The sequence below is a fragment of the Oncorhynchus kisutch genome, linkage group LG24 (assembly GCF_002021735.2).
Source record: "Oncorhynchus kisutch isolate 150728-3 linkage group LG24, Okis_V2, whole genome shotgun sequence".
In the NCBI taxonomy this organism is placed as follows: domain Eukaryota; kingdom Metazoa; phylum Chordata; class Actinopteri; order Salmoniformes; family Salmonidae; genus Oncorhynchus; species Oncorhynchus kisutch.
The window spans coordinates 13,977,041-14,003,877 of NC_034197.2; the positions used below are offsets into that span (position 1 = coordinate 13,977,041).

The window sequence follows — 26,837 nt, forward strand, 5'->3', positions numbered from 1 at the left end:
TTTTCTTTAAAACAAAAAAAAGTTACGAAATACAGTATTTTAAGCGAGCTAGCTTTAGTAATCCAGCAACGAAAAAGAAAACACATAAAAACAGACAGCTGTGCTCACCGCTTAAACTTTCTTGCCTTGCGCATGTGTGCTAGCTCCCGTGACATTGCTACAATGGCTCTTGGGAGGTTTCATGTTGCACCAATATTGTTGCAGATCTAGAATATTTACAGTACTGACAAATCAAGACACAAGGGGCAGAGATGTTATCACTTTAATGATAAATTGTTTATAAATACATAATTAATCAAAAGACACCTCTAGGTTTCCAATTAGGTTTCCAGTTTTTCCAATTACAGGAGTATCACTCAACAAGCCATTATAAAAAAATATACATTTGTTTAATCAATAATAAAGTTCTTCATGTACACTTTAGCACACACAGATAATAAATCATTGTTTTCTATGGATTTCTATTTGATTTTCTATTCAATTTTGCAAAGTCAATCACAGTTTAGTGAACTTGCTGTTTCTCTACAATTAAATTAAAAGACAATTGGGTGACGCAGTATTGGATTATTGGCAGAAACCTATGCAAAGCACAAACAGGCATACCACTCATTTTATTAATAAAAACAAAACAGCTCTATTGAAAATATATTGTCCACAAGCAAGAGCTTTCAGATCTTAGGCAGCTGGAGGAAACAGCAGATATTCTTATATCCTGCCTGTAATATTGAGAAGGCTCTTCATTTTTATCCTATGTCCCTCGTGCAGTATTCAGCCCCTCTCCCTTATTACTATAACTAGTTCAGTGAACAAACACAAAACATTTTGACAGTTAACAAAGAAGAAAAGCAGCCTTATCCATAATTATAGTTACTTCAGACAGGAACCAACATTTTCCTCAGAGATCCTTCATTACACCACAGTGTTTTTCACATCCTCTGGCTCCTGGATATGCAATTTTTCTGCCTAAAAGTAAAAGACCAAAGTGACAAGTTATAGACCAGTAGATCAAAAAGGTTTAGCAGCTGTCGATGGCATCCCATTATTATACTGCCTGTCTTGATTACAGTAGGCCGGCATGTAAATCAAACGTACCACATACGAGAGCCCATAAAAGGTTGCGTCTGTGTTTTTACAGTGAGATCTCATCCTGACAACTCACCTCTTGGACAAGCCCAGTGGCCTCTATGTCAGAATCAGAGCCATCTGTAGCCGCTCCGTTCTGCACACCATGAACCCCAGCGTCCTCATTGGCCACAGAGCTCTCTATGGTCAGTTGGGGGGTGTCTATGGACGAGAGCTGGAGCTCAACACTCTCCATGTCATGGGAGTTTGGCACTTCGGAGGTACTCTCAGTTAATGCAGCAGGGTGCTGTTTTGAAGAAGGCTCAGACTTTCCCCTTTTAACACCCTTTTCTTCCTCGGCCAGTTTCTCTTCCCCTGACTTTTGACCACTGCCGGAGGCCCCTTCTGTGGTGGTGGTGTCATCCCTGCTTTTAGACCCTGGTTTCTTCTCTGTAGAAGGATCCTCACTACGGGTGGAGTTTGCATCCAGGTCTCTGGCCCCTGAGGAGGGCTCCTCAATAGGTAGGGGCCATGAGGAGACTGCAGGTGTGCTGGTGAGTGACTCATCATAGCGAGGACTACTAGGTGATCTGAAGCTGGACTTGTCTCTAGTGAGGGTGCCTGACTTGCCTGGACTAGAACTCTGATGGAAGTCAGAGAAGCTGGCCTTCCATGACTTGGGGGACATGAGAGATCGCCTCATCAGAGAGCCAGTCCTGAAAGATATGTGAGAGGGGGGATATGACTACATGTTGATACACTTACTTTTGCTTTGACTACTATTATGCTTTATAATACACTCTGTGTTGAGTTCATCCCAGACCACAACCCATTGATAGACTCAAATGGGAGGAAAGTCAATTAAGATTATATTTTTTTTTTGTGCCGGTGAGAGATGTAAAATCCTTACCAACTTACCGATTCAACCCCTTGATGACAAATACCTTGTCTGGATGCTGATCCTTCAGATCCTTCATCACATTCTGCAAATCACTGTTGAACTGAAAGAGAGGAAGTTACACCAGATCAAGAAAATATATAAATCGAAAGAGCTAGGACTTTTGTTACCTAAATGCAGACAAAACAGTTCGGATCATTTGTATAAACCAAAGCAAAGCCCCACATGACTGCTATTGTTGGATGTGTATTCCCACCCAAGTTATTGTGAATAATATGAACTGCACATACAGTAGTCATTTCCTTGAAGAAGGTGTCCCGCAAATTTGAGATGGCTGTGAAGACTGACACATAGCATCCAATTCGGCTTTAGGAACAAAATTTAAGAAAAAAATATTATTAATTTGAATATGTCATTAGACACTTGACATGATGATGTATTTATTTGAATGGTATGTCATTCTGCTATCTGGCTCTGTGCTGACTTCTGACTCCTTACCTGTCATAGAGAGCAGGGAGCTCATCCCTCAGCTCTCTGTTGATGCCCTCAAAGACACTCTGGGCTATGTTCACTTCATCAGCTGCCTGTACAGAGAAAACCACCATGATAAGATCGAGTTTTGTAGCTTAGCTTAAATGATCATTACTGTGCAAAGTAAGTAGACAGGGGTTTTTGTCTGTCTGACCTTGGCCATTTTGACATCATCTTTCTTTTTAGCATTCTGCATCGCCTCCAAGTGGTGACGGGATGAATCGTAGTCAACCAGCTTCCTGCCTCGTTTGGCCACCTTCTCCTGGGGATTTGGAGGAGAGGAAGGATGCACTTGAAAGATAACATACTGTATTTAGGAAGTGTGTGTGTGTGTGTGTGTGTGTGTGTGTGTGTGTGTGTGTGTGTGTGTGTGTGTGTGTGTGTGTGTGTGTGTGTGTGTGTGCGCCACCCACACATTTTCCAGCCTTACCCTGACATCTGGGAACTGGCTCATATAAGACTCCATGGTACGAAGCGCCTGATCTAACAGCTTTGCCTCATAATCATTCCACAGGAGGTCTTCACCCTGTTGGCATAGGATATATTTATATATATATTTGTTTTTTTACAGAAATGTGCGTTATAACAACCAACGAAGAAGTCATGCACGTCATCCTTAATAATACAGCAGTGCGATGACTGACCTCAACAATGGCCCCCAGGTCCTCTTCTCCATCCCAGTCCGGCTCATAGACATCATACAGAGACTGGGAAAGCCGTTTGGAAGCTTCCCGCATTTCTGTGAAAAAGTGGACAACACGGATCACATTTTATCAGGCCTTGGACACCGCTGATGGTAAAGCTATAGAAAACCATGCAATTTAGGGACAACGTCATACATGTTACATCATCATGCATCATGTTTTTAAATGTATGTAAGTTGTAAAGTATTTTGTCTGTAAATGTGTTTTTTTTCTTCGTTATGTGTTTATGTGTTGGACTCCAGTAAGACTAGCTTTCGCCATTGGCGTCGGCTAATGGGGATCCCAATAAATCAAATCAAAAATCAAATACAGATCACAATCATTTACAACATAGACAGACAGAACAAATGTTTACCTTTGACAGAACTAAGGTAATGCTTTAGGTCTTTGTATAACTGGTTCCCATCAGTCTGCAAACAGAGGTTATCGAGTCATTTGTAGGCTATACATTCATTTTTGGCATTTACAGGGGCAGATTGACATGCCTTTGATAAATCATAAAATATCGGTGAATATATATTATTGGTTCATGCATGGAGATTGACTGCCAATGAAGACTACCTGTTGGTCAGTGAGATTTAAGAGGCATTGCTCAAATCTTTCATCTTTGGTCTCCACTGTCTTTCCAAACTTCTGCAAGACCTAAAAAGTCAGGAACAAAATACATGTACACGTCAAGCTACCTCTAATGGCTTGAACCTTTATGCTTTTCTTCTAATGTTAGATTGAGAGGCATTTGGAGATCATGCTGTGCATTATATTGAGAAATGTAAAGCATACCTTTTCCTTGCCCCTGCTCAGTTGCCTTTGGACTCTTTTGGCAAAGACCCCAGCACCTCCTTTTGGACTGTGGCCTTCTGACATACTTTCCCCTTTTCCTTTCTTGCTTTTCCCTGTTGAGTTTTTTTTTTTTATCCTTGGGAATGTAGCGATAGGGGAAAGAACAGATTACAAAGATGAATCTGTCTGTATAGAATAGAGAGTTCTCATTTGGCAACCTAAAAGTAGTTAGAATATTGGTGGGACAGATATATCGTCAAGTATGCAGTAATTTACGTGCATCATGTCAAAAGTGCATAATCACTAGTGTATTCATTATTTCACATAGGATTCACGGTATGTTGCCTGTAAAAACAATTGGGCAATGTATATCTCCTTTATACAGCACTATCTTTACACCTCGTCGGCATTCACCTTTTAAATAGCCATTATTAAGGCGGCAACGGAGTAAAAATAAGAAATAACGAGTAATAACCTGACGAAGAGCAAGAGACATTCAACGTTGACCTTTGTTGTTACAACCGTTGTCATGGTAACACGATGCATTTTTAATTCCTCCAGATTGACAGATTGCAATGCACTGCTTTCATTTCTTCACATTCACAAACAGTAAATTAGCAGCTCGCCATACTTGTAAATCATTTGTAAATAATTACCATGTAATATGTTAATTTTTCTGTTATGGTGAATAAAAAGTTGGCTCAATTCTTAACGTTCAATTCTAAACGTTGTCAGATATGTTCTGGTAGTAATGAGCTGGCTCGTACAGCTATTTAAAGGAGCTAGTTTAGCAAACCAAAACTTAATTGGCTAGAAAGTAGCTTTTAGTTGCCTGGCTTGTTAGATTTACATATCGTACATAGCCAATTTACATATCCTAAATAGCCACATTTTTAAACGAATGTTTTTTTTTCGGTGCAAAGAATTGAGCAGGTAATGTTGCTATTTGCCCGACCAGACTGCTGGTTGCATGCAGACTACCGTTTTGTTTATACTTTTCCATATCAATGACAATTACACATTTTTTAAACGTTGGACAACAATAATAGGTTGTTGATGCGTGCCAAGCCAGTAAAATGATAAGGTATACTGTCTGAGGGGTTAGCAGGACATTTAAACATTACCGCAATCGTGAGTCATGACCAATGATGTGGTTGGCCGAAATAAAAGTACAGGCTTTTGCCGCGTTCAAAACAACTGGGAATTATTTAAAAAACGATATATATTTTTATTTTATTTTATTCATAATACAAAAATCACCAACTTACATTGCTACATCAAACATGTCTAACAAAACAAAACACAGGTATTAGCAAGAAAATACTAAAACATACAAAAAAATATAAAATATAAAAATAATAAAAAATTAAAATTTTTAGTGCAATTGTATTCACTCTGAAAAAAAGTCATTCTTGTTGTTATTCACGAGGGATAATGTCTTAACAAGATCATTCAATTCAATCAAAAATATGTGTAATTTTGGTATAGAATCCTGGAATTTTTGTTTGTGTATAAAGTATTTGGCAACAAGAATGTTAAAAATGCACAATCATTTCAATGGTCTTGTTATCATTGCAATAGTAACATATCCTTCATGTCAAAAACATGGGTAGTGTTCATAATGGTAAATAAGTCTTTTGCAAGGTTTTCCCAAAACTTGGACAAATTTACATTCAAAGAACGAGTTAGATTTGCAATAAAATGCAAATGAATTACTTAAAAATCAAACAATGTGATTTTCTGGATTTTTGTTTTAGATTCTGTCTCTCACAGTTGAAGTGTACCTATGATACAAATTACAGACCTCTACATGCTTTGTAAGTAGGAAAACCTGCAAAATCCGCAGTGTATCAAATACTTGTTCTACCCACTGTATGTATATATAAAAAGTTGGCGGCATGCTAATGTGTAGCTATATAGGGCAGTTTTATGACTACAATTCCATCTTCTTAGTGGGCCTGTCATATCTTTCCAAGTCAAGCCACTCCTACATAGTATTATGGAATTACATAGTCAGGAAGCAATTGATGAGGTAGGGCAGTGGGCATTATTGTGGGGATTCAGGTTCTCTGTAGAGAATTCAGACAGTGTTCTTTACCAGGAGAAAGGTGGGAGATGAGGTACGCTTGAGGTTATATGGGAGAAACTTGGAGAGGGTGGGGTCCTTCAGGCTCCTTTGAGTGTACTTTGACACTAGGCTGACCTAGGCAGAACACATTGAGAGAGTGTTGGGAAAGTGTAAGAAGGTGCTAAATGTGATGCGCTGTCTGAGGGGGAAGGAGTGGGGGGCTGGGCATTCCTCATTGAGGACCATGTATGTTGCATTGATCCGGTCTGACGGGGAAGGAGTGGGGGGCTGGGCATTCCTCATCGAGGACCATGTATGTTGCATTGATCCGGTCTGACGGGGAAGGAGTGGGGGGCTGGCCGTTCTTCATCGAGGACCATGTATGTTGCATTGATCCGGTCTGACGGGGAAGGAGTGGGGGGCTGGCCGTTCTTCATCGAGGACCATGTATGTTGCATTGATCCGGTCTGACGGGGAAGGAGTGGGGGGCTGGCCGTTCCTCATCGAGGACCATGTATGTTGTATTAATCTGATCTATAATAGACTATAGCAGTGTATGGTTCGGCAGCTTGGACTTTATTGGAAAGTCTAGATGTCATACAGAGGCAAGGACTCAGAATATGTAGTAGTGCGTTTCTGACGTCCACTACAGGTGGAGATGGGGGGGATATGCCATTGCAGATTAGGAGACAGCAGCTGGCAATTAATTATTGTGTCAACCTACAAGGCCATGGGGTGTCTCATCCTTCGAAAGGGATTTTACAGGCATGCTGGGAACATGAGCGAAGACGGAACACAAGCTTTGGGTGGGTGGGTAATACGCAGGCCAACGTATTACAGATCATCTGGCTGTATATACGGCGTAGCTGATGGCCATACTGTTGGCCTTGTAGTGGGTAGAGGACATCAAGCCAGACAGAGTAGTTACAGTATTTGCTCTGATTCATGTGCAGTGTTGATGAGTCTCCTGTCATTTAGCTCATGTAGCATACAAGACCTTTATGAGGTAATACAAACCCATGGCAGGATTAGAGCGATGGGTACAGATAAGGTGTACTTGGGTCCCAGCCCATGTGGGGTTGGAGGGGAACGAGGCAGTTGATGTACTGGCTAATCAAGCACTTAGTAGTGGGGCTATTGATGTTATGATTTCAATGAGCAAGTCAGAGGGAAAAAGCCTGATATTGACAGTGATGGTGCAGAGATGGCAGGACCAGTGGAATAGAGATACTAAGGGCAGGCATTTATTTCAAGTACAAGGAAAGTCGGGGAGGGGAGGACGGCAGGAAAAGACAGAAGAGAGGGAGCTATTTCTTTTACAAGATTAAGGGTTGGACACGGCCAGTTGAATAAGACATCCAATCTGATAGGAAATCATCCAACAGGAAAGTGTGATTATTGCCAGGAAACAGAGACAGTGGAGTATGTATTGATACAGTGTGGGCAGTATGAGAGTGAAAGAGAGAGGCTGAGATCTAGTATGATGTGAGAAGGGGATATCAGCAGATTTGTTTAAATAGTATATTGATTAGAACGTCGTTAGATATAGTCTCAAATATGTTGTTATCTTTAAGAGAAAGGTGATGGCAGGTAGGATTTAGTTTCTCCCTGTCGCTGACCCACACTACAGTACAGTAGGTGGCGGTAATGCACCGTACCGTTGGATGCCAACCGCCGGTAAACCCCACCCAAGAATAAGAAGCTAAATGTTATGGAAGAAGTGAACTTTATACTGGAGTGTTATTTGAAGAAAGTGGGGGTGGTCCGATGTTGGAATACCAGTTGTTGTTCCATAACTTACTGGACATGATAATGGGCAGTACGATAGTGAAATGTGCAGCTACAGACCTGGGAATCCAGTGGGCTGGATGGGCCATTGCAGCAGCTCTCAAAACCGAGAAGTTCTATGACTTAGCAGGTAATAACACTTGATTTAAGCCGACCGGTATGTCAATTCTCACCGAAGCGTTTTGTTTGTTTTGTGAATCGCTATGATTTCATATTGTGGTTGGTTGAATAAATCACCCAGTGTATATGGTTTTGTCATAAAATATAAACATTCGTTCGGTCAAACTAAACGTACGCATTGGAATCAGGCATTGTGTTTTTCATTCAAGTATAGCATGTTGTATCTGATGAATATCAATGTTACAAAAACACTTATCTAAACCGCTTTGTTGTAAAACAACTCAAGGACTCCTCCCTCATTCAGATAAGCTTAAGGATCTTCCGAAAATCAGCTTAGTTCAACATTACGGCCAACTGACTACCAATTTTACAAGCCTCCACTCAAAGGTTAAAATTAGCCAGATAATGCTGCAACATACATCTATTAACTAGCTTCGATAGCGCATCCGGATGATTTTAAACAAATGTTTACATTGTAGCGCGAGATTGGTGTTAAATGTGTTGGCCTATCGCGAGATGTTTGTCACACATTGTTACGTTGTAGTTCGCGCAAATGCAATTGGTGCTGTAAGTCCCAACTCCGGTCATCGAGTAACTACAGCAGTAGTTTTATTGTAGCCCGTCTTTTGTCGATCATCCAACAATAGCATGGTAAACTAAATGAAAACAGAAGTTATGTAGGCCCTTGAATTTGATGGATTGAGTGAGGCAATTGTAGAGTTTTTCATTGTTACAGTATAATATTGTCGACATCTATATATGATCTGTGAAAGTTCAATGGGCAAGTAAAAACTGTTGTGACAGTATGTGCCATTCAAGAATAATATAATTTACTTCACCGTTAGTTATGTAAAAGACTGCAACTTACCTGTAGACACTGATGAATGGGCATTCCTTGACAAAATTCTTGTGCCACTCCTCTGAGCTGTCTGTGCTCTTGGAAAGTTTTGCCCTTGTACTTTGGAGCTAATTGTCACTCTGTCAGTAGGCTCCTGGGTAAAATATTCATTGAACACGCCTTACTGTGCAACTTCTGTGTGATAGGAGTGGGCAGAGCCATGTACCATGCCTAAAGGGACACATGTCTTGTGCTGATGAACCTTGGTTGTATTTTTTTAGGGTCTGGCACATTTATATTACTCGCCCACCTGAGTCGCTATTGGGGAGGGACTCGTCATTTGAGGCAAAATGTGCAGACCGGATTGGTGACAGCATGGGGAGTAAGGTAAGCTTGACAGCAGGGTCTCCAATCTAATGTCACCTGCTATGCCCATCAATGAATTCCCATCCTAACAATGGAGAAGAACAAAAAAAACTATAAACACCTGCAGAGCTTTAGTGTTCTCTGATCATTTACTTTTCAATCAACAAAGTGTTGTATCAGTTTAGTAGTCTTATCCAAGGCTGAGGTTTGGCCCGGCCCAATCGCAGAACCCTCTAAGGATGGGACTCATTCAAGTTGAGTTAATGAATAATGGCGGGGTTAATGTCAAACTAATGCCTATGTTCTAACCTCTGCAGGCTTGGAACATTCCTCTTCATGCGGATCTTAAAGGACGGCCAGGATCGCAGGTTTAACAATGTCAGAGACAGCCCAGGGACATTCTTTGTGTACTGGAGTGTTCAAGGTACTTTGAATCATTATGGTCGCTGGCTTTTCTTATTCTCACTCAGCCACCACAGCAGTTATTTTACTTCGTCCTCAAGCAATCAATTTTAACTCACTGCTCAGCCGTTTTGCTCTTCATAAATGTATGAAACCAGATTAGAATAGCCACTGATATCAGGGTATTGTGCATTTTGCCCAAATGGGAGAACATACATTAGGTTTACCATTGGACACTGACAGTACAGTACTCTTTTGAAAAGGTTTTATATTTCGGACCCAGGTGAATTTCTAATTGAGAGTAGGAGCATTATCTTGACATGTCTGCAATTATTATTTATAGATTGGTAGGATGGACCATATCTGTGGACTAATCTACCATTGGTTCAGTACATAATTTATTCCTCTTTCTTTCAGCTGTTTGGGTGTTCATGACCCTCCTACCTACTCTCATCCTGAACAGTGAGCAGCGAGATGAGCCATTGGGCCTGAGGGACTACCTGGGCTGGGGGATATGGGGCCTTGGCTTTGCCACGGAAGCCATTGCTGACCAGCAGAAGTGGCTCTTCAAAGGAGACCCAGATAATGCTGTGAGTCAGCTTGGTGGGCTGTTTTTTTTTCTTCAGGACGTTGACTTTTTATAATTATCATGGATGCAGTGGGGGAGTTGCAAAGTATTCTCACTACAACATGCTGTCGTATGATGAAAACCCAACCACTCTCAAACCTTTGAAAATAAACTTCCTGTATTTGTATGTTAATTTATAGAATATTTATTTACCCAGAGAATAGCCTCAATTCATCCTTTCCATTCTCTCCAGGGAAAGTTCATCCAGAGCGGGCTGTGGGGCTACAGCAGGCACCCCAACTACCTCGGGGAGATACTCCAGTGGTCTGGACTCTTCCTCTCCGCCTCATCAGTGATGAAGGGTCCCCAGTATGCCAGTGTGCTATCTCCTCTGTTTGTCTGGTTCCTGCTGCGTCATGTCAGTGGCATTCCCATCCTGGAGAAGCAGGCCATGAAGAAGTGGGGCTCAGACCCTGCCTTCCAAAACTACGTTAAGAACACTCCTCTCCTTTGGCCAATTCCCAAGTTCTGATGTGTTACATACTTTCTAATAGGGTGTTCTGGCACAAGGGGAACTTACTGAACAGGACCATTTGTAATCATCAAGCATCCAATGTGCTGGTTGTCTTTGATATTCTCATATACACACGCAGAAACTTCAGATTGTATCTTGCACAAATGTTTTTGATAAACAGGTTTACTTAAAATCCACAATTTTAACTATACCACTTTTCAGTTGTCTAAATTCCAGTGGTTTAAAAATACTTGAATGTACTACTTAAGTAGTTTTTTGGGGTTCTGTACTTTACCATTTATATTTTTGACAATTTCACTAAATTCCTAAAGAATGTACTTTTTACTCCATACATTTTCCCTGACACCCAAAAGTACTCGTTACATTTTGAATGCTTAGCAGGACAGGAAAATGGTCCAATTCACACACTTATCAAGAGAACATCCCTGGTCATTCCTACTGCCATACTCACTAAACATGATTTGTTTGTAAATGGTGTGCCCCTGCCCATCCGTAAATAAAACTAGAAAAATCATGCGGGTCTGGTTTACTCAATAAGGAATGTGAAATGATTTATACTTATTTATAAAAAGTATTTTACTGGGTGACTTGAGTCACCTCAATAGAAAATATATTGACAATTGGGTACTTTTTCTACCACTGCAAAAGTCAGTTGATGTAGTAAACCTGCTTGTATCAGTGCTACTCGGTCTAGTCTGCTTTGGAAGATAAGCAAGGACTGTTATTCCTTGCACTTTGAGCAAATAAACTGTTTAGAGGAAGTGAGAACACAGCTTGAGTAATGACCTGACTACAATAATATTCTGAATTATCTACATTCTTCTACATGTAACTGACAAAATTAAGGAAACACCAAGTGTCTTAATAGGGTGTTGGGCAAGAACAGCTTCAATGCACCATGGTATAGATTTTATCACTGTCTGAAACTCGGAGGCAACACTATTCTTCCACAAATTCCTTAATTTGGTGATTCGTTGATGGTGGTGGAAAGTGCAGTCTCAGGCTCTGCTCCAGAATCTCCCATAAGTGTTCAATTGGGTAGAGGTCTGGTGGTTGATATGGCATACATTGGTTTGATGAGCATGAAAACATTCAGTGACTATTCGTGCCCTGTGGATGGTGGCATCGTCATCCTATAGGGGCATAGCCATGGTAGCCAAAATAACAGCCTGATCAGCATTTTCATACATGGGATGTTAATTGCTTCTTTAACTCAGGAACCGCACCCGCTTTCAATACTTTGTAGCCCTCAAGCATTTCCTGGATTTTTTTTAAGTTAGTGCAGCAACAATGAAAGGTAACGAGAGACCAGTTTAAATGTACTGTATACTGTTTTTACAAATCACAGATCATACAGCATGTACAAAACAAATTGACCAGAAAAAGCTTTGATCAAAGGAAATGTTACATTCTTGTTGAAATGCCCCCATTTCTACACACAGATTCTCAGTTACGCAATGCAGCGTTCTAGGCCACTAGGGGCACAGAACATAGCCAGAACCAACCTTCCATTGTGCAAACAAAGATGGTCATGAGTGTATAGTAAATCAAAGTAAAGTAATCAATGTCCAAGGACTACTTGTAGTATAAGCTATATTATAGAACGCTCAGAAAAGTGTAATGGGTGAAATGTTAAACCTAAGTTAAATCAGAACCGGCCGTGATTAGGAGTCCAATAGGCCGGCGCACAATTGGCCCAGCGTCGTCCGGGTTTGGCCGTCATTGTAAATAAGAATTTGTTCTTAACTGACTTACCTAGTTAAATAAAAAGGTAACAGTTAGAAATTTAAAAAAATTAAGTTAAGAAAAAGTAAAACGTATAATCAAGTTGTATGAATAAATGGCAAAATGAACTTGGACTCACCAAGCATACAGCTACTTGGTTACCTCTGTTAGATAATTATAGCTAAAGAACACCGCATCATATTAGTATTGCCATACTGTGGCTAGTCTTGAGTATGTAAAAGACAAATGGAGTTAAACATGTACGATCAAACTGCTAAAGCATGTAGACCTTTCAAAAGTGATTATACAAATACAGGGGGAAAAAAAACAGAAATATAATGCCACCCGCAGTGCCAACTCCGTTCAATCCCGTCATAAAAAGCTCTATGCAAAGTTGTTTTCTAACTGGTGTTCTGCAAATTGCATGTTAGATATTCATAAGAACAGCCCTTTTTTCCAACAGCCTAAATTCAGACACACACATTCGCAACCAATGTTCAAATGTTTCTTTGTAAATAAATCACAGGAGGATACTGAAGAAAAACCTTAAATTGTATCTACAAACCTAGTACATGTCATTGCCAGAGGTGATGTGAAATCAACGGAAAGCATCTTGATTCAGAGCCAACTTTAAAAAAAACTGAGCTCCAAAGAGACCCTCCCTTTTGATTGGAAAAATATATATTTTTTTGCACACGTAAAAAAGACAAATCCTACCATTTAAAAATATAAAACATCTGTGGAACCATTACTGTCTCAATTGTGTAAAATGGTCTAAAATAAAACAAGTAAAAACCTATCTACTGCTAGGTATTGAACAGAGCTGCTCTGCAGCGGCTTTGGATTACTTGAGGAGCGGAGATGCAAAAAAGTTTCCTTGGCGACTGGTGATTCCCACTCCCACGACAGACTTGCTCTTACTCCCAAACCTGAAAGTTACACACAAAAAAAAAAAAAAGAGTAGTATTAGCATTAGTCAAATGAAGCCAACGTTAAAAGGGAACCAATTATGAACTTGGTGAATTAAGTTAATGTAGATGACCTCTGAATAAGTTAAGGCTGTCTTTTTTGTTGAAAAATGGCATTTGCATTGAGACTAGTGAAAACCCAAGTCCTTCAGCCAGGAACTACATACACATTGCAGTGTATAAGTAAAATGAATAAGTAAAATGCATGACAGGACAGAGCGCTTACTTGGGTGTAGTCTTGCTCAGGGTGGACCTCATGCGTTGACCCAGAGAGCTGGAGGACGGGGTTTTGTTCATTTGGTGGTGCTCTGGAGTGGTGAGAGGACCCAGCATGCTCACTGGAACAATATCAATACACACAGTCAACATGAGTCACATTACCCCAGTTGGTAACCAACTGATTTGCATTTGTTTTTAAATATAACATATTTTCATAAATTGTCAATAACACATTAACCTAAATGGAGGACCTGGCCAGAGGCAGGCACTCACGTGGGATTTGGTACGGGGTTGCTAAGATAATGCTTGACTAGGCTCACCTTTGTGGTCAGGGGTATAACAGTTATTGTTCTCGATAATCATGTGATCAGGGTGCGGCTGGTCATGGTCCACCATCATGAACTGGCTCCAGTACTCCACCGGCAGGCCCAGCAGACGCTCAATAACCTGGGTAATAATAGAAATGCATTAGCTTCTGTTTTTTCCTGAAGAATTACAGCATATTGCCACATCCTCTTTGAAGGGGCAAAACAGATCAAACTTGCAAGACTTAAAATAATTAGACGTTAAAATGTAACCATGGTATTTTTACTGCAAGTTAATTAAACCAAGACTGTTGCTGTAATGAGTTACCTTGGGCTGGCGTTTGGTGTCCTGCAGGATTGTCACGGGCTCTGGGTCAGGCACTGCATGGCCAACAATAGTTGGCCCAAACACCCGAGCCAGGTTGGTGATGTCCATCTTAGTGTCCAGGCTTTGTGCAACCCTGAAAGAGAATGAATGTTGGGCAATAGGAGCCCATTTATCAAGGGGGAAAACAAGCAACAAAGCTCAAAGGGTCAATGATAGGGAGCAACAATTACATTTAAAATGAGTAAGGAGAGCTGCACAGCAGATGCTAACCTCTGAAGATGAATGGCCAAGAAGGCCAGGGTGTCCCTGTTAGCCTGTGGCAGGTCACTGATTGTCTGGTACATCAGGGCAATGCTGTTATCCTCATCCGCCAGCTCTGAGGACAAAGTGAAACGTCAGTAGAGAGCACAGAAGTTGAGTTGTAGACATGGATTATTATTTGTTTTAGTCCAGATGAAGAAGTTAACATTGCAGGGACTTAGTAACTACATTTATTGGTGGACTTAGTAACTACATTTATTGGTGACCAAGAACATCATGAAGGAACACTTAACTGTATTACTAACCAAAACATTTAGTGTGCTCAAGGACAAAATGGCTATGCAAAGCAACTAAAAGACACCTTTATCCAGTCTACCACTGGCCAAACCAACCACAGAGTGATAAAGTTATTGTTTTATCACTTAAGGGCCAACACCAACCTGCAGCCTCCATGAAGGTGTGGTTGAGGCGGAAGGTGAGGAGGGGCTCTTTGAGGTTCCTGAGGAAGTCCTTGAGGAGCCCAGTGACGCAGTGGATATCATCCACCTTGCTGAGCAGCGGGACAGTCTTCCCACGCAGGAACTTCTCCTTCAGTTCCTTGACCGTGCGGTCTGAACCGGACAGCCGATAGAGGCCGGTCTGGGAGAGAAAAGAGCATGGTGAAACTGGGCTCAATCATAGATAGCTTCAAACTATTTACTGTGTTTCACACTATATTACTACTGTATAAACTAAGCTTAAAAAAACAAAAATACAGCTCGGTGTGAGGCTGTATTTTTTAAATATTTTTTAAACAGACTGGAGATGACAACTCACCTCATGTAGGCCCCTCTGCTCAATCTCATTGACGCAGTGCACCACCAAAGAGGGAATCATGGGAGATTGGACATGGGAGACGTAGTCTGTAAGCGTACCCTGGGATCGGTAATACATTTAAGAGGGAATGGTTATCCCATTAGACTACACTGAAATCACAATCACGCATGTATCAGAATGAACGTATTGTTTGAGTATATGAATACAAGCTGAGAATTCACAAGAAACAATCCTGTACCTGTCCGATTTTGACAGGAGTGCCACTCAGGCTGGGGATACATGGCAGGGGACAGCGTTCACGACACTCTGGGTGGGTGACCACTCTGCAGTCACGACACTTCAAGGAGATCTTTCCGAACTTGATCCTCTTGCCACAAGGTACACATGACTCTGGCTTGATAACCTGTGCGTGAGGTAAAACAAAGCCTGGTTGATACAAGTTCGCACAAACCATAACTTGTCATTTTAACCTGAAAATAAGAACCAAAGCAACACGTTTTTATTACAAAAGCTAATTCAATAAAATAGCCTTTCTAAATTCACCCATGTGATAACGCTCTCTGACTGAAAACAAAATGACATTCCTACCGTTTTGGAGACAAACTCATGCAAACGGACACCCCCGTTGCCCTGGGGCGTGCTGGGTTCCTGAGGCCTGCTGGGCTGTTTGAACATGACATCCTCAGACTTTACTGACTCAGAGTCCCACTCCTGTGTAGCTGAACAAGTAGGAGCGAGAGAGGTCAAATACTGCTCTGACAAAGCAGTTATGAGTTATGAACAGGTCACATTGTCAAGGATAAACTAACAGTCCCGCTGCGTGCTGCTTCCCAAATAAATAGATAATGCGTCGACATAAAAAGACCATCTTCCATTTTAAAGTTGACCAAATAAACAGTAAATGATTAAGAGCTGTTACCAGTCTTTCTCCTGCTCCGAGTCCAGTAGGGAACTGACTCAATAGTAGAGACTGCTTCGATGGGACCTCCGTTAGCAGGCACGGTCACTGTAGTCTTGGCCACAAGAGACTCATTTCCCTACAGCCATTAAACAGATCAGTCAACTCACTTTAAAACTCAACCGTATAATGAGTAACCGCTCTCAGTTACCTACATTTGATTCATTTAGCAGATGCTCGTATCCAGACTTGCAGTTAGCACATTCATTCAGAAATTTCATCATAGCACCACCCCAACAGCAACATATGTGAAAATGGTGCATTCCTATGTTTGGTAGTAAAAAAAAAAAGACAGGAAGATAAGCATTTCTAATGACATCTGTGTACATCATGTGATTTTAACCAATGAGTAAGCATTTCCTACTAATTGGTTGAAGTGCATTGGAAACACTTGTCTTTTTAACTACAAAACGCACAATTTTCATATGTTGATGTTCAAGTAGTGCTGAAAGTTGAAAATGAAATTTCACAATAAGATAGCTAAGTGAAACAAGCACAACAGTCGTAGTAAGTCATTTCTTAAACAAAAATAAAATAGTTATCAGCAAAGTCAATGCTAGTAAAAAATAGATATATTTGCATTAAAAAATAAAGTGTGTGACATCTGTCTTTTTAAGATACCCTTTAAAGGGTTTCAGATGTTTTTGGACAATGGGCATATTTACAGAAATGAAACCTTTACCTTTTCAGAAGTTCTGCCTGTTGATCGAGACCTTTTGGAAGCACATGGGGGACCATCAATGAAATTTCTTGAGGCAGAACGCTGTAATGAAGATGTCAAACATGTTAATAACAAATACACCACCGCACCCTTCATTTACACATTCAATAAATAATTCCAATGAACTGCTTACCCTCTTTTCACGTTTCTTCAGTCGCACAGTTCTCACGATGGATGAGTCCCAGTCCTGGAATGGTTTATCAAACAGAGCAGGTTCATTATTGCAAAATATGCCAACTTATCATCTCAATTATATTATGCATATATATTATATTATTATATTATGAATTGCTTTAGCCATTCTCCAAGCTAAAGGTTTGGATGAGTAATATACTTGATTCAGAGGCTTAAGCATTTAGACAAGACAAATATATAAACTTACCAGAGAGTCATCTGTTTTATCATAGCTGATGTCTGATGAAATGGAGGCAGACTCATCTATGGTCTTCAATCTATGGAAAATAACCAAATTAAATACTGTAACTTTTCAGATGTTGATATGTTAATAGAACATGCATTGGTAAGCTTTCCAACCCATGAACAGGAGCAAGGCACGAGAAGTGGGTCCTTACCTTCGGCTGGTGTTAAGGTTGGCTGGTGCCGCCTGAGAACGAGCGTTAAGGAAGGCCAGAGCAGAACGCTGCTCTTCATTCAGCTGGATGCTATTGCTGGAGCCCTCGGTGATCAGAAGCTCCCGAATCAGCTGGATCTGGCGGTCCTGTAACACAGAAGAACACAGGGAGAGCGGAGGTGAGAGGAGTCATATGAAGCCATTTGACAGTTTATTGGGAGAAGAGTGAACCAGTCTGAGGGTGCCAGTGAAGAGAAGAAAATATGAAGATAGACTTTGTCTGTGCATACACACCAACTTATCACAGTCAGCTTCTGCCTTCTGGCGGCGGCGGATCTCCACGTCGACTTGATTTCGAGCATGCTTGAGTTTGACTTCCAGGGCTCCCCTCTCAGTTTCTGCCTTGGAAAGCACTTCCTTGCAGGACCCCAGGTCCCGTTCAAGCCTGAGCCATCTACGACGACAGTCCTCAAAGTTGAGGGCCATCTGGATGAACTCTGATAAGGGAAGTTGTACAATAATGTGTGTTAGCTTTAAATACATCTTATCCATTGTCTATATTATTAATCTCCTTGTCAAATCAAATTAAACAGAATTACTTACGGGGCTCAATGCTCTCATTGAGTATGTCTACATGAGACCTCAGATTGCCAAACAAGCTGTGTAGGTTCATCACAGCAGTGTCCATCTTCTAGGAAAAATAAAGGGCACATAGAAACCAATACTGATCATGAACTTCTATGAGGCTCATAAATATAAATGTCAATATTGAATAACATCATCCCCAAGCTAATTGTTTCAGCACAATTGTCTACTGGTGAACCCTAATCAGAGCTTGTAACGTTAGTCCTATAACCGAAAAGGATTTACCTTCAGCCATTTCTATGAGGAAAGAATCTTGTTTTATTTAACTAGAATACGGTTTTGGCTAAACTCCGAATACAAGGTCCGAGGTTAACACAGCCGTAGAAGATTTTACGTTGCGTTTCATGAGATTACATCAGTCAGTTAAAATTACCGTTATGAATTATTGAGCCTGTGCTTTTTTTTGTTGATTATATAAAATAATCACATTTCACAAAAAGGGGAGGTTAGAAGATTATCTCATAGAACAAAAACGTGTAAGATCTCCTAAGCCTGTGTTTGCCACATACCTTATTTTCGGCATTTATTCAAAACCCACACATTTTTGTCCAACGAACCATGACGGAGTTAACGTTAGTGCCTAAAAAGACGCCATTCCTATTACTCTATTCATCATAGTAACCGAACTAACGTTGAAGATTTGAGTAAACATGTTGATTGTCATTTTAAAAAAGCTTACACGCACATACAAAACATTTAGCTAATTTAGCAAGCAACAGTAGATTTAGCTAGGCTAGCCAACATTGTTAGTGATGTAACTATGATTCAAAAAACTACAGCTAGCTAGCATGCTAACGTTAATAGAATAACTAACGTTACAATTACATACCGCTTGCTGAGTCCACCACTCTGAGTAATGAAATAAGGCAGACAAAACAGCCAAATGTTTTTGACCTCTCTTTTGGCACTGGATAAGCAAGTGTGTTATTCTTTTGTTCGGATCATCTCAAGCTCAGCTCCTGGAAGTGTGTATTCAAGTAAAATAGGCACGTTTAATTTCAAATGTACCCACTAGCCAATGAATATCAACTGACGTTCTTCACGTAGCTGTACGTCAACGCGTATAGGGGCCAGCAGCCCCATAAAACGGTTACCTCTTAGCTCTGATCCTAGATCAGACAGTCCTGCAAGCAACAGTAGCCTAAATAAAATGTGGCAAACATTAATGAAAATTTGGGAAAATCCACAATAATCAATATTACGTTTTAATGATGAAGATGATTATTATGATAATTATTGGGATGTTATACTTACCCACTGGGCAAGTGGGTATGACCATGAAATGTTGCTGAGACAGAGGTTTTGACCGTGTCTTGATTAATTTCTGAGCTAATCAGTGGTATGGGTGGAAAATCAGTGAGTAATTTTCAAATGACCATATACAGGACAACACACACACACACACACACACAAAACTCTTCCTCCCTCAGAGAGAGAGAGAGATAGAGAGAGAGAGAGATAGAGAGAGAGAGAGAGAGAGATAGAGAGAGAGATCAATGTTTTCACTTGGACAACGTGCGAACAACGCATGCATGCAGACCAAACGCTAAAGGAGCACGATTTAATTCTAGGAAGACGCTTGTTGAAGACAGCAAAGATGATTGCCACTACTCAACAGAACATGACCACGGACCTGGTAAATGGCTTACTGAATAGTTTCATTATTTTTAAGTTGCTTCCACGATTTATGTTTGTTGTAAAATATCATTGAGCTGTATCTGTGTAAATATCATTGATGCAGCTCTCTGATAAGCATGCATAAACGTTGAAGTTGCGCGTGTGCGTGATTGTGCGCGTATGTGTTTTTAGCTACTGTTGTAAATGCGCCTGTTAGTATTTCTCTGTTGTGACCAGTCCGCGTCTTTCATTTAAATCAACATGATTTGATTATCGATAAGTATCTGTTTTTGCGTTTTAATCTTTCATTCATACTTTAAATATGTAATTCATACTGCCATTTCCTGAACAAGCTTCTGTGCTCTAATTGCTCTGACTGCAGTGGTCGTGCATTGTAGCCCAAAACATATCAGCATTCGTCTCTTCTATCGCAAACTGATTTAATGTGGTGACTTTTTTGTTAAACTGACACAGTTAAATTATGTAGATTTGAATACACCTCATACATTCCCGTTGCGGTTATCGCGATTGAAATATTTATGTTTGTTTTGTGAATAGATCTAACATGCCTGTTCAGTTGTAGCGTAATCTGAAGTGAAATCATGACCGGATTACCAATGCCAAAGGGGAGGATCTTACTTTATTATATATTTATACTGCATGCTGATAAAGAGAGCTCTGCAATCACAGAGTGTGAATGAGCAGGGGATGGATGGACAATCAATTTTATTCTGTAGCCTAATTGTATAAAGTGTACAAGCAATCTACCCACTCAATTAAATTGATGTAAAATCTGAATATCAAAGTAGCCTATTATTTATCGCCAGACCCTATGTTCTTCTGCATTTTACGTTTCATACTTTTGTTTGCCACTGATTTTAATGTCATATTTCTTTGCCCCTTTGTAATGAATTGTCCACTACATACCCATTCAGCAGTTCTGTGAGCCTATCCAAACAGAGAAGTAAGAAGTTGCAACAGTTTTTGCATGCTATGAAGTCCTACTTGCAGGCTGTCAATAGGTCGCAGAATTGCTGACACCAAGAAATGTCAGTCACAACATGTGACGGTAGTCGGTTGCATCTTTGTGGACAGTTGCTGATCGCTTCAAACATTTTTTTAAATGAATTCTCTGAGAATTACATTGCCCCTGGAGATGAGTTAGTCTGTTGCTGTATGCTTTTCATCTCGAGTACAGCAATACTTTATAGCCTTGACAAATTGTCTAACTAATAATATACATCACCCATCACCTTCTCAGTGACAGCAGCAATTGAACCATGGCAGCATTTCAGTTCAGAGCTGCACTAATGCATATGGCTGACCAATCATGTGTCAGAATGTTAACAAAAATGTTTTTAATCAGTGCTGTATTAGGTTGTATTGGTATGTTTCATAGTGTGTGACATGTAAATAATTGTCTGAAGTAGCCAGTTTGGATTTTTTTTTACATATCCCCTCAATTTAGAATAAATCCCTTCAATTTTGTAGCTTAAACAAGGAAGCCACAAACACTAGTCAGCGTATCCATATCCCTTATCGTTTCCCAGGCTAATGTCTCTCTGTGCTATGGCCCAGTCCCAATCAATGCCTTTTATTTTACACAGCAAAGCAATTCATGTAGCTCCTGCACCTCAGTGCTTCTGTCTTCACAGATTTCACACTTCTGTAGACAGATAGGGAGCTCTTATCTGTGATGGGTTTGGGGAAACAGAACATTCAGGCTGTATTTATCAGTCGTGTGTGCCTGCATCAGGATCTGAAAGGACACGCATATCTCTCTCATATATCATCTCTCCTCTCGCCCATGCTTTACAGTGGCATCACACCCCATTCTCCCCAAGGCAGACACGACAATGAGGAGGAGTAGTCTGGGGGGGCAGCAGTCATACAGTACCCACCCAGAGCCCTTTTGTACAGTCATTTTATAATGCTTGGTGGGATGCATGAAAGGGAAAGGAGAATGCCTCGCAGCAGAGGAGGCTAAAGCAGTGTGTCTGTTCCATGTGAATGAGGCAAGTGCTGCATTATGTGGTATTATCCCAACGGGCAAATTTGTCAGCCTCCTCAACCCCACATCCCCCCCCCCAGAAAGCATATGATAGCAAAATGTGTAGAATTGCAAGAAATACGCTTTAAAACGGCATAATTTTCTCTCAGCCTCGTGAAAGTTGTGTAGAGCAGCAGGAAATTAGCTTTAAGACAGCAACATTTTGTCTAAGCCTCATGGCAAAATGTGAACAATAGCATGAGATGAGCTATAAAACAGTGATTTTTTCTCTATGACCCACCAAAATATGATGGGAAAAAGATCTGTCCCCACCCTCTGCTCACTGTACTGTACTTTACTGTGCTCTACTCACTATACTGTAATGTACTGTATTCTACTGTGTTCTACTGTACTCTACTCACTGTACTGTACTGTACTGCCCTGTACTGTGCTATTCAAACTATGCTAGGTTCAGATTTGGTCCAGTTCAGTCCATTTATGGACATTAACATCAAGGCCAGGGTGGAATGACCAAATTTCAACTCTCCCAGTAAGAGCTGGGAAAGTTGATATTAACTGGAGAGGGAGAGGGAGGGGTTTTCCAGACTGTTTTAACACTCTTGGTTTGACCATCAGATAACAGAAAGACAAAGAAAACAATTCTGAGCTGAACTTAACAGGATGCCAGTGGAAGGGAGGACAGTAGCAGGTGACCCAACTGTGGTTTGTGACTATTATGATTTCCCATTGTAGCCAATTCAGTTGCAGTAATTTCGTTAATGATATTTTGGTCATTCCAATTCCAATTTGGTTATGGAATTAGGAGTTTAAATAATTTACTAATTCATAAAGAAAATGTATATCAGTAAAATCCCTATAACTAATTGATAGGTCTACCTTTACTTGTTACTTCTGTGAACTTTCACTATCCTCCCTCCTCATGAGGGAGAGACATTTGAAAACATCATAAAGATGTGTGTGTTTTTGGTAACAGAATTACAAAGCACAAGGAAATATTTCTTCAATTTACAGAAGGTCAACAATTTCTCAGAAACTAAATATAAACGTCTTTACGTCAATATTATTTTGTTTTGATGTATTTCTTATACCTTTTAAGACTTTTCTCGGTAGATGTTTTCTAAGACCCCTTTTCCACCTGTTTATCCAGATACCAAAGCCTTTACCTATGACAATTTTTGGGGGGGATGGAAAATGGTTGAAAAAGGGAATCTATGCCTTAATCTCCCCAAAATATACAGTCTTAGCTTTCATTTGACGCAAAATTTGATACACTCCTATGAACTTTTACATGGAAATGACCATATGTAGATGAGAGTCAGCGGCAGCGTAGCCTAGGGGTTAAGAGCGTTGGATTAGTAACCGAAAGGTTGTAAGATCGAATCCCCGAGCTGTCGTTCTGCCCCTGAACAAGGCAGTTAACCCACTTTTCCAAGGCTGTCATTGACTGATTTGCCATTAACTGACTTGCCTAGTTAAATAAAGGTAAAAAAAAAACATGTCAATAGTAGCATCACAAGTTGTGTGATTCTGCTTCAGATGATTTATTATGGTATGTTCACCACCTGTTCCAATGAAAGACCGACAAGGAGTTAAGGACATCCCCCAGAGTCTAATCATGAATTCTTAACAGCCATATGGAATCTCCCACCAACTAGCTCTGGTGCATTGGGAGCAAATTTAGTAATTCATTGTATTTTGTGTGGTTTCTCTTATTGAGTCTGTAGCCAATCAATACAATGAATTTATTACAATGTACATACAGCATGTGTTTCATTTAAAGAAGAGGCTGTTACCTGTAATCGTTAGTTGTGTTTCTCAGTGAAGGGGTCGGGGTATATGTCCCGTGATTCCTCAAGTTGTCATATTTTGCGGGGAGGGACGCTCTGCAGTGGTCCGTCCATCTAAAAGTCCCTTTTACGGGTTGCTTTCTTTCTATTCATTGTTTCCCACTGGACCTTGTTCAGCTGCACACGGTATCAATCATCTCATTTTGTTGAGGGTAATTCCCTTGATCTGCTCTGTCTGTTTGCCATGTTGGGAGTGGAGCTTTGTTACCTCTTACTGATGCAATGAACTTAGTCAGCACTGGAAATGTTTGTGGAGGACTCTCGCAAGGTGCTCTCCCCAAGAGATCCATGGTCGGTTGCCCTTACAAATCTATATTTTGCATAGCAGTAGATTGCCCGTGTGTCGGTTTGACTGACAGCTTCATCAAAGCTTTATCTGGAGGCTCCTCTCGACTCTCTTTTGGATGGATGGCTCACTGAGGAGTGTGTTAAACAGGATTCATGTATTTTCATTTCATGAGGATCTTTTCTGGGTCAGCAGAAAGTGTGCCTGCTGTTGATATTAACATCAAGCCTGAGCAGGTTGCTCACTGACAGGACCTAATCCCTCATCTGTCCACCTCTTCTGGCAGCCAGTGCTGTGTTGGATCATCAATTCCTCAGATTTAGCATCACCATCACTGAAATCCATCCAGACTGTGTTGGCTGTGTGTATCCACACTTGGGATTCTCTTCCTGTCTCCTGTATCTGTGTCTCTTTTGCAACAACTTTGACAAAACTCCCTCTTCCCCCAGCCAGCATGCACAGGGTTCTCGCTCTCTATCTTCTTACAACGGTGCATGCAGCCTTAATTGGAAGTGTAGTCTAATGCACCACGCCTCCCGTCGCGGTGCATCCCATTAGGGCGGATGTTTTAGCGTGTTGTATGCAGTCATTAGGGAAGGACTTTGAAATCAAAACACTGTCTATAGTAGATTCTCTGCTAGAGACATGTGTGTGCGTGCGTGTGCGTGTGCGTGTGTGTGTGTGTGTGTGTGTGTGTGTGCGTTTCTGCTTTAGATTAGATTCGTTTTTTAGTCACATGCACAGGGTCACAGATGTAATCGCAAGGTACAGTGAAATTCTTATGCTCCAAGCTCCAAAAGTGCAGGTAAAAAAAACAGAAGGGAATGAGATAGTAATAGTAATAATAATATATACACATTTACAACTGTAGCAAAGATAAATGTCCATTTGGGAGGTGGGGACAGGGTAAATGTAGAATACCCATGGGGGGAGCAGCAATGGGGGGAGGGGTAGGTAGTCCAGGGGGCAAGAGGGGGACAGAGGGAGCAGTTAGCTGACTTGTGGCTATTCAGCAGCCTGATGATCTGGGGGTGGAGGCTATTGGCCAGTCTGACAGTATTTGCCATGATACTCTTATACTTCCCAGAAGAAGCAAGTCAAGCACAGTCGATGAGGTTGGGAGGACTTTGCCTGCACATCAATTTATTATGATTAACCTTTATTTAACTAGGCAAGTCAGTTAAGAACAAATTCTTATTTACAATGGCGGCCTACACCGGCCAAACCCGGACAACACTGGGCCAAATGTGCGCCGCCCTATCGGACTCCCAATCACAGCCGGTTGTGTTACAGCCTGGATTGGTTTGGTATCTCTCTGGACCGCGGTGGGGGTTGTCCCTACTGGCCCAGCAAGTAGTGGTTTTAATATGGATGTGTTATGAAACCGGAGCCAGGATGATCTAATAAAGATAAGACATTGGCTGTGTGTCCATATATGCTGGCGATTTAACCCTATACGTGTCACCTACCACAGCTACTGTAGTGAAGTCAGTCCAACCCTAAACAAAGAGCTGCAGTCGGTTTTAGACTGGGTGGCCAGTAATAAACAGTAATAAACTGGTCCTGAACATCTGTCAAACTAAGAGCATTGTATTTAGTACAAATCATTTCCCAATTCCCAGACCTCATCTGAATTTGGCAATGAATGGTGTGGCTATTGAGCAAGTTGAGGAGACAAAATGACTTTGTCTTACCTTAGATTGCAAACTGCCATGGTCAAACCATGTTGACTCAATGCTTGTAAAGATGAGGAGAGGTCTGTCTGCGATAAAGAGATGCTCTGCTTTTTTGACACCACACTCCACTAAGCAAGCCCTGCAGGCTCTAGTTTTATCTTATCTTGATTATTTTCCAGTTATATGGTCAAGCGCTGCAAAGAAAGACCTAGTTAAGCTGCAGCTGGCACAGAACAGAGGGGCACATTTTGCTCTTTATAGGGCTGATATCAATACTATGCATTCCAGTCTCTCTTGGTTAAGAATTGAGAAAAGATTGACTGCATCACTTCTTGTTTTTATAAGAAACATTCATGTGTTGGAAATTCCAAATTGTTTGCATAGTCTAATTTACACACAGCCCTGACACACACACTTACCCCACCAGACATGCTACCAGGGGTCTTTTCACAGTCACCAGGTCCAGAACAAATTCATGGTAATGTACAGTATTATACAGAGCCATGATTGCACGAAACTCCCTTCCATTTCATGTTGCGCAAGTGAATAGCAAACCAAATGAAGAAACAACTCACGGCACAACGCCACTCCCCCATGTGACCTACTTGTTGTGTGTAAGTACTGACATGTACTGTATGTGTAACTGATAGATGCACACTACATGTTGATGTGTTTTGGTATGTGTCAGACCCCAGTAAGACTACCTGATGCCATTGACATCGGCTAATGGGCATCCTAATAAAATCAAGTCTATACTGGCAACCAGTCAAGGTATAGGAGTTGTCCCCTCGTTATCTTACCATTTTCCCATTGTGAGACATTCCACACATGTTTCAGGTATGCAGACAGGTTCTGAGTATGTGTGACTGTTAGAGGAATTCTAAATTCCTATATGTTTTGTAGCCAAAACCTTATTCGCACTCTCTCTATTTCATTAATGAGTTGTAAATTCATTAATTATGCATGAAACAGATCGAGACCAGCCTTAAAAGTCAGGTAATAGCGTTTAATTCCAGAGAGTACTGGGTACATACACATTTTACCACAGGTTATAAACTGAAAATGACGTCAGCGTTTCCTAAATGTTCTATCTCTTCATAACACCGGTAGAGAGGCCCTATAGTTCTCGGGCCTTCCCTCCTCTCCTAAAGCCAAGGTCAGTCACTGTAAATCAACATTCTAGACAGTCTGGAGATAGTCCGTCCCTGCCATCTGGAGATAGT

At 40.9% G+C, this 26,837-nt stretch overlaps 4 protein-coding genes across 6 annotated transcripts in view; 2 read left to right on the forward strand and 2 right to left on the reverse strand.

Moving 5' to 3' along the window:
• Nucleotides 1-244: 244 nt before the first annotated feature.
• Nucleotides 245-9,013, reverse strand: bin2a (bridging integrator 2a). Its single transcript, XM_020458623.2, has 12 exons — nt 8,820-9,013; nt 3,976-4,111; nt 3,757-3,837; nt 3,551-3,605; nt 3,136-3,230; nt 2,922-3,017; nt 2,646-2,753; nt 2,459-2,544; nt 2,251-2,326; nt 1,981-2,063; nt 1,160-1,778; nt 245-963 (listed from the first exon to the last, which is right to left on the reverse strand). The coding sequence occupies exons 2-12, from the start codon at nt 4,057-4,059 to the stop codon at nt 910-912; spliced, it is 1,437 nt and encodes a 478-aa protein (XP_020314212.1). The 5' UTR covers nt 4,060-4,111; nt 8,820-9,013; the 3' UTR covers nt 245-909.
• Nucleotides 7,675-11,174, forward strand: si:ch211-210c8.6 (uncharacterized). Its single transcript, XM_020458625.2, has 5 exons — nt 7,675-7,961; nt 9,071-9,176; nt 9,473-9,579; nt 9,975-10,147; nt 10,379-11,174. The coding sequence occupies exons 1-5, from the start codon at nt 7,811-7,813 to the stop codon at nt 10,655-10,657; spliced, it is 816 nt and encodes a 271-aa protein (XP_020314214.1). The 5' UTR covers nt 7,675-7,810; the 3' UTR covers nt 10,658-11,174.
• A 793-nt stretch (nt 11,175-11,967) lies between these two features.
• On the reverse strand, nt 11,968-26,150 carry racgap1 (Rac GTPase activating protein 1). Of its 2 annotated transcripts, none has more exons than XM_031803956.1 (17): nt 26,034-26,150; nt 18,136-18,223; nt 17,827-18,029; nt 17,534-17,679; nt 17,344-17,413; nt 17,095-17,148; nt 16,923-17,003; nt 16,202-16,319; nt 15,871-16,001; nt 15,521-15,685; nt 15,283-15,381; nt 14,907-15,105; nt 14,476-14,581; nt 14,206-14,338; nt 13,893-14,019; nt 13,580-13,691; nt 11,968-13,314 (listed from the first exon to the last, which is right to left on the reverse strand). In XM_031803956.1, the coding sequence occupies exons 1-17, from the start codon at nt 26,043-26,045 to the stop codon at nt 13,230-13,232; spliced, it is 1,929 nt and encodes a 642-aa protein (XP_031659816.1). In that variant the 5' UTR covers nt 26,046-26,150; the 3' UTR covers nt 11,968-13,229. The 2 variants fall into 2 exon arrangements, with proteins under 2 accessions (XP_031659816.1, XP_020314211.1); XM_020458622.2 differs by lacking the exon at nt 26,034-26,150 and adding an exon at nt 19,007-19,229.
• LOC109868895 (inactive dipeptidyl peptidase 10) overlaps nt 19,294-26,837 on the forward strand; it is a 38,951-nt gene continuing 31,407 nt past the window's right edge. Inside the window, exon 1 of one of the 2 annotated variants that reach the window (XM_031803954.1) lies at nt 19,294-19,813. In XM_031803954.1, the coding sequence (XP_031659814.1) occupies nt 19,706-19,813 (108 nt within the window). In that variant the 5' untranslated portion in view covers nt 19,294-19,705. The remainder of the gene's footprint in view (nt 19,814-26,837) is intronic. The other variant, XM_031803955.1, reaches the window with a different exon arrangement.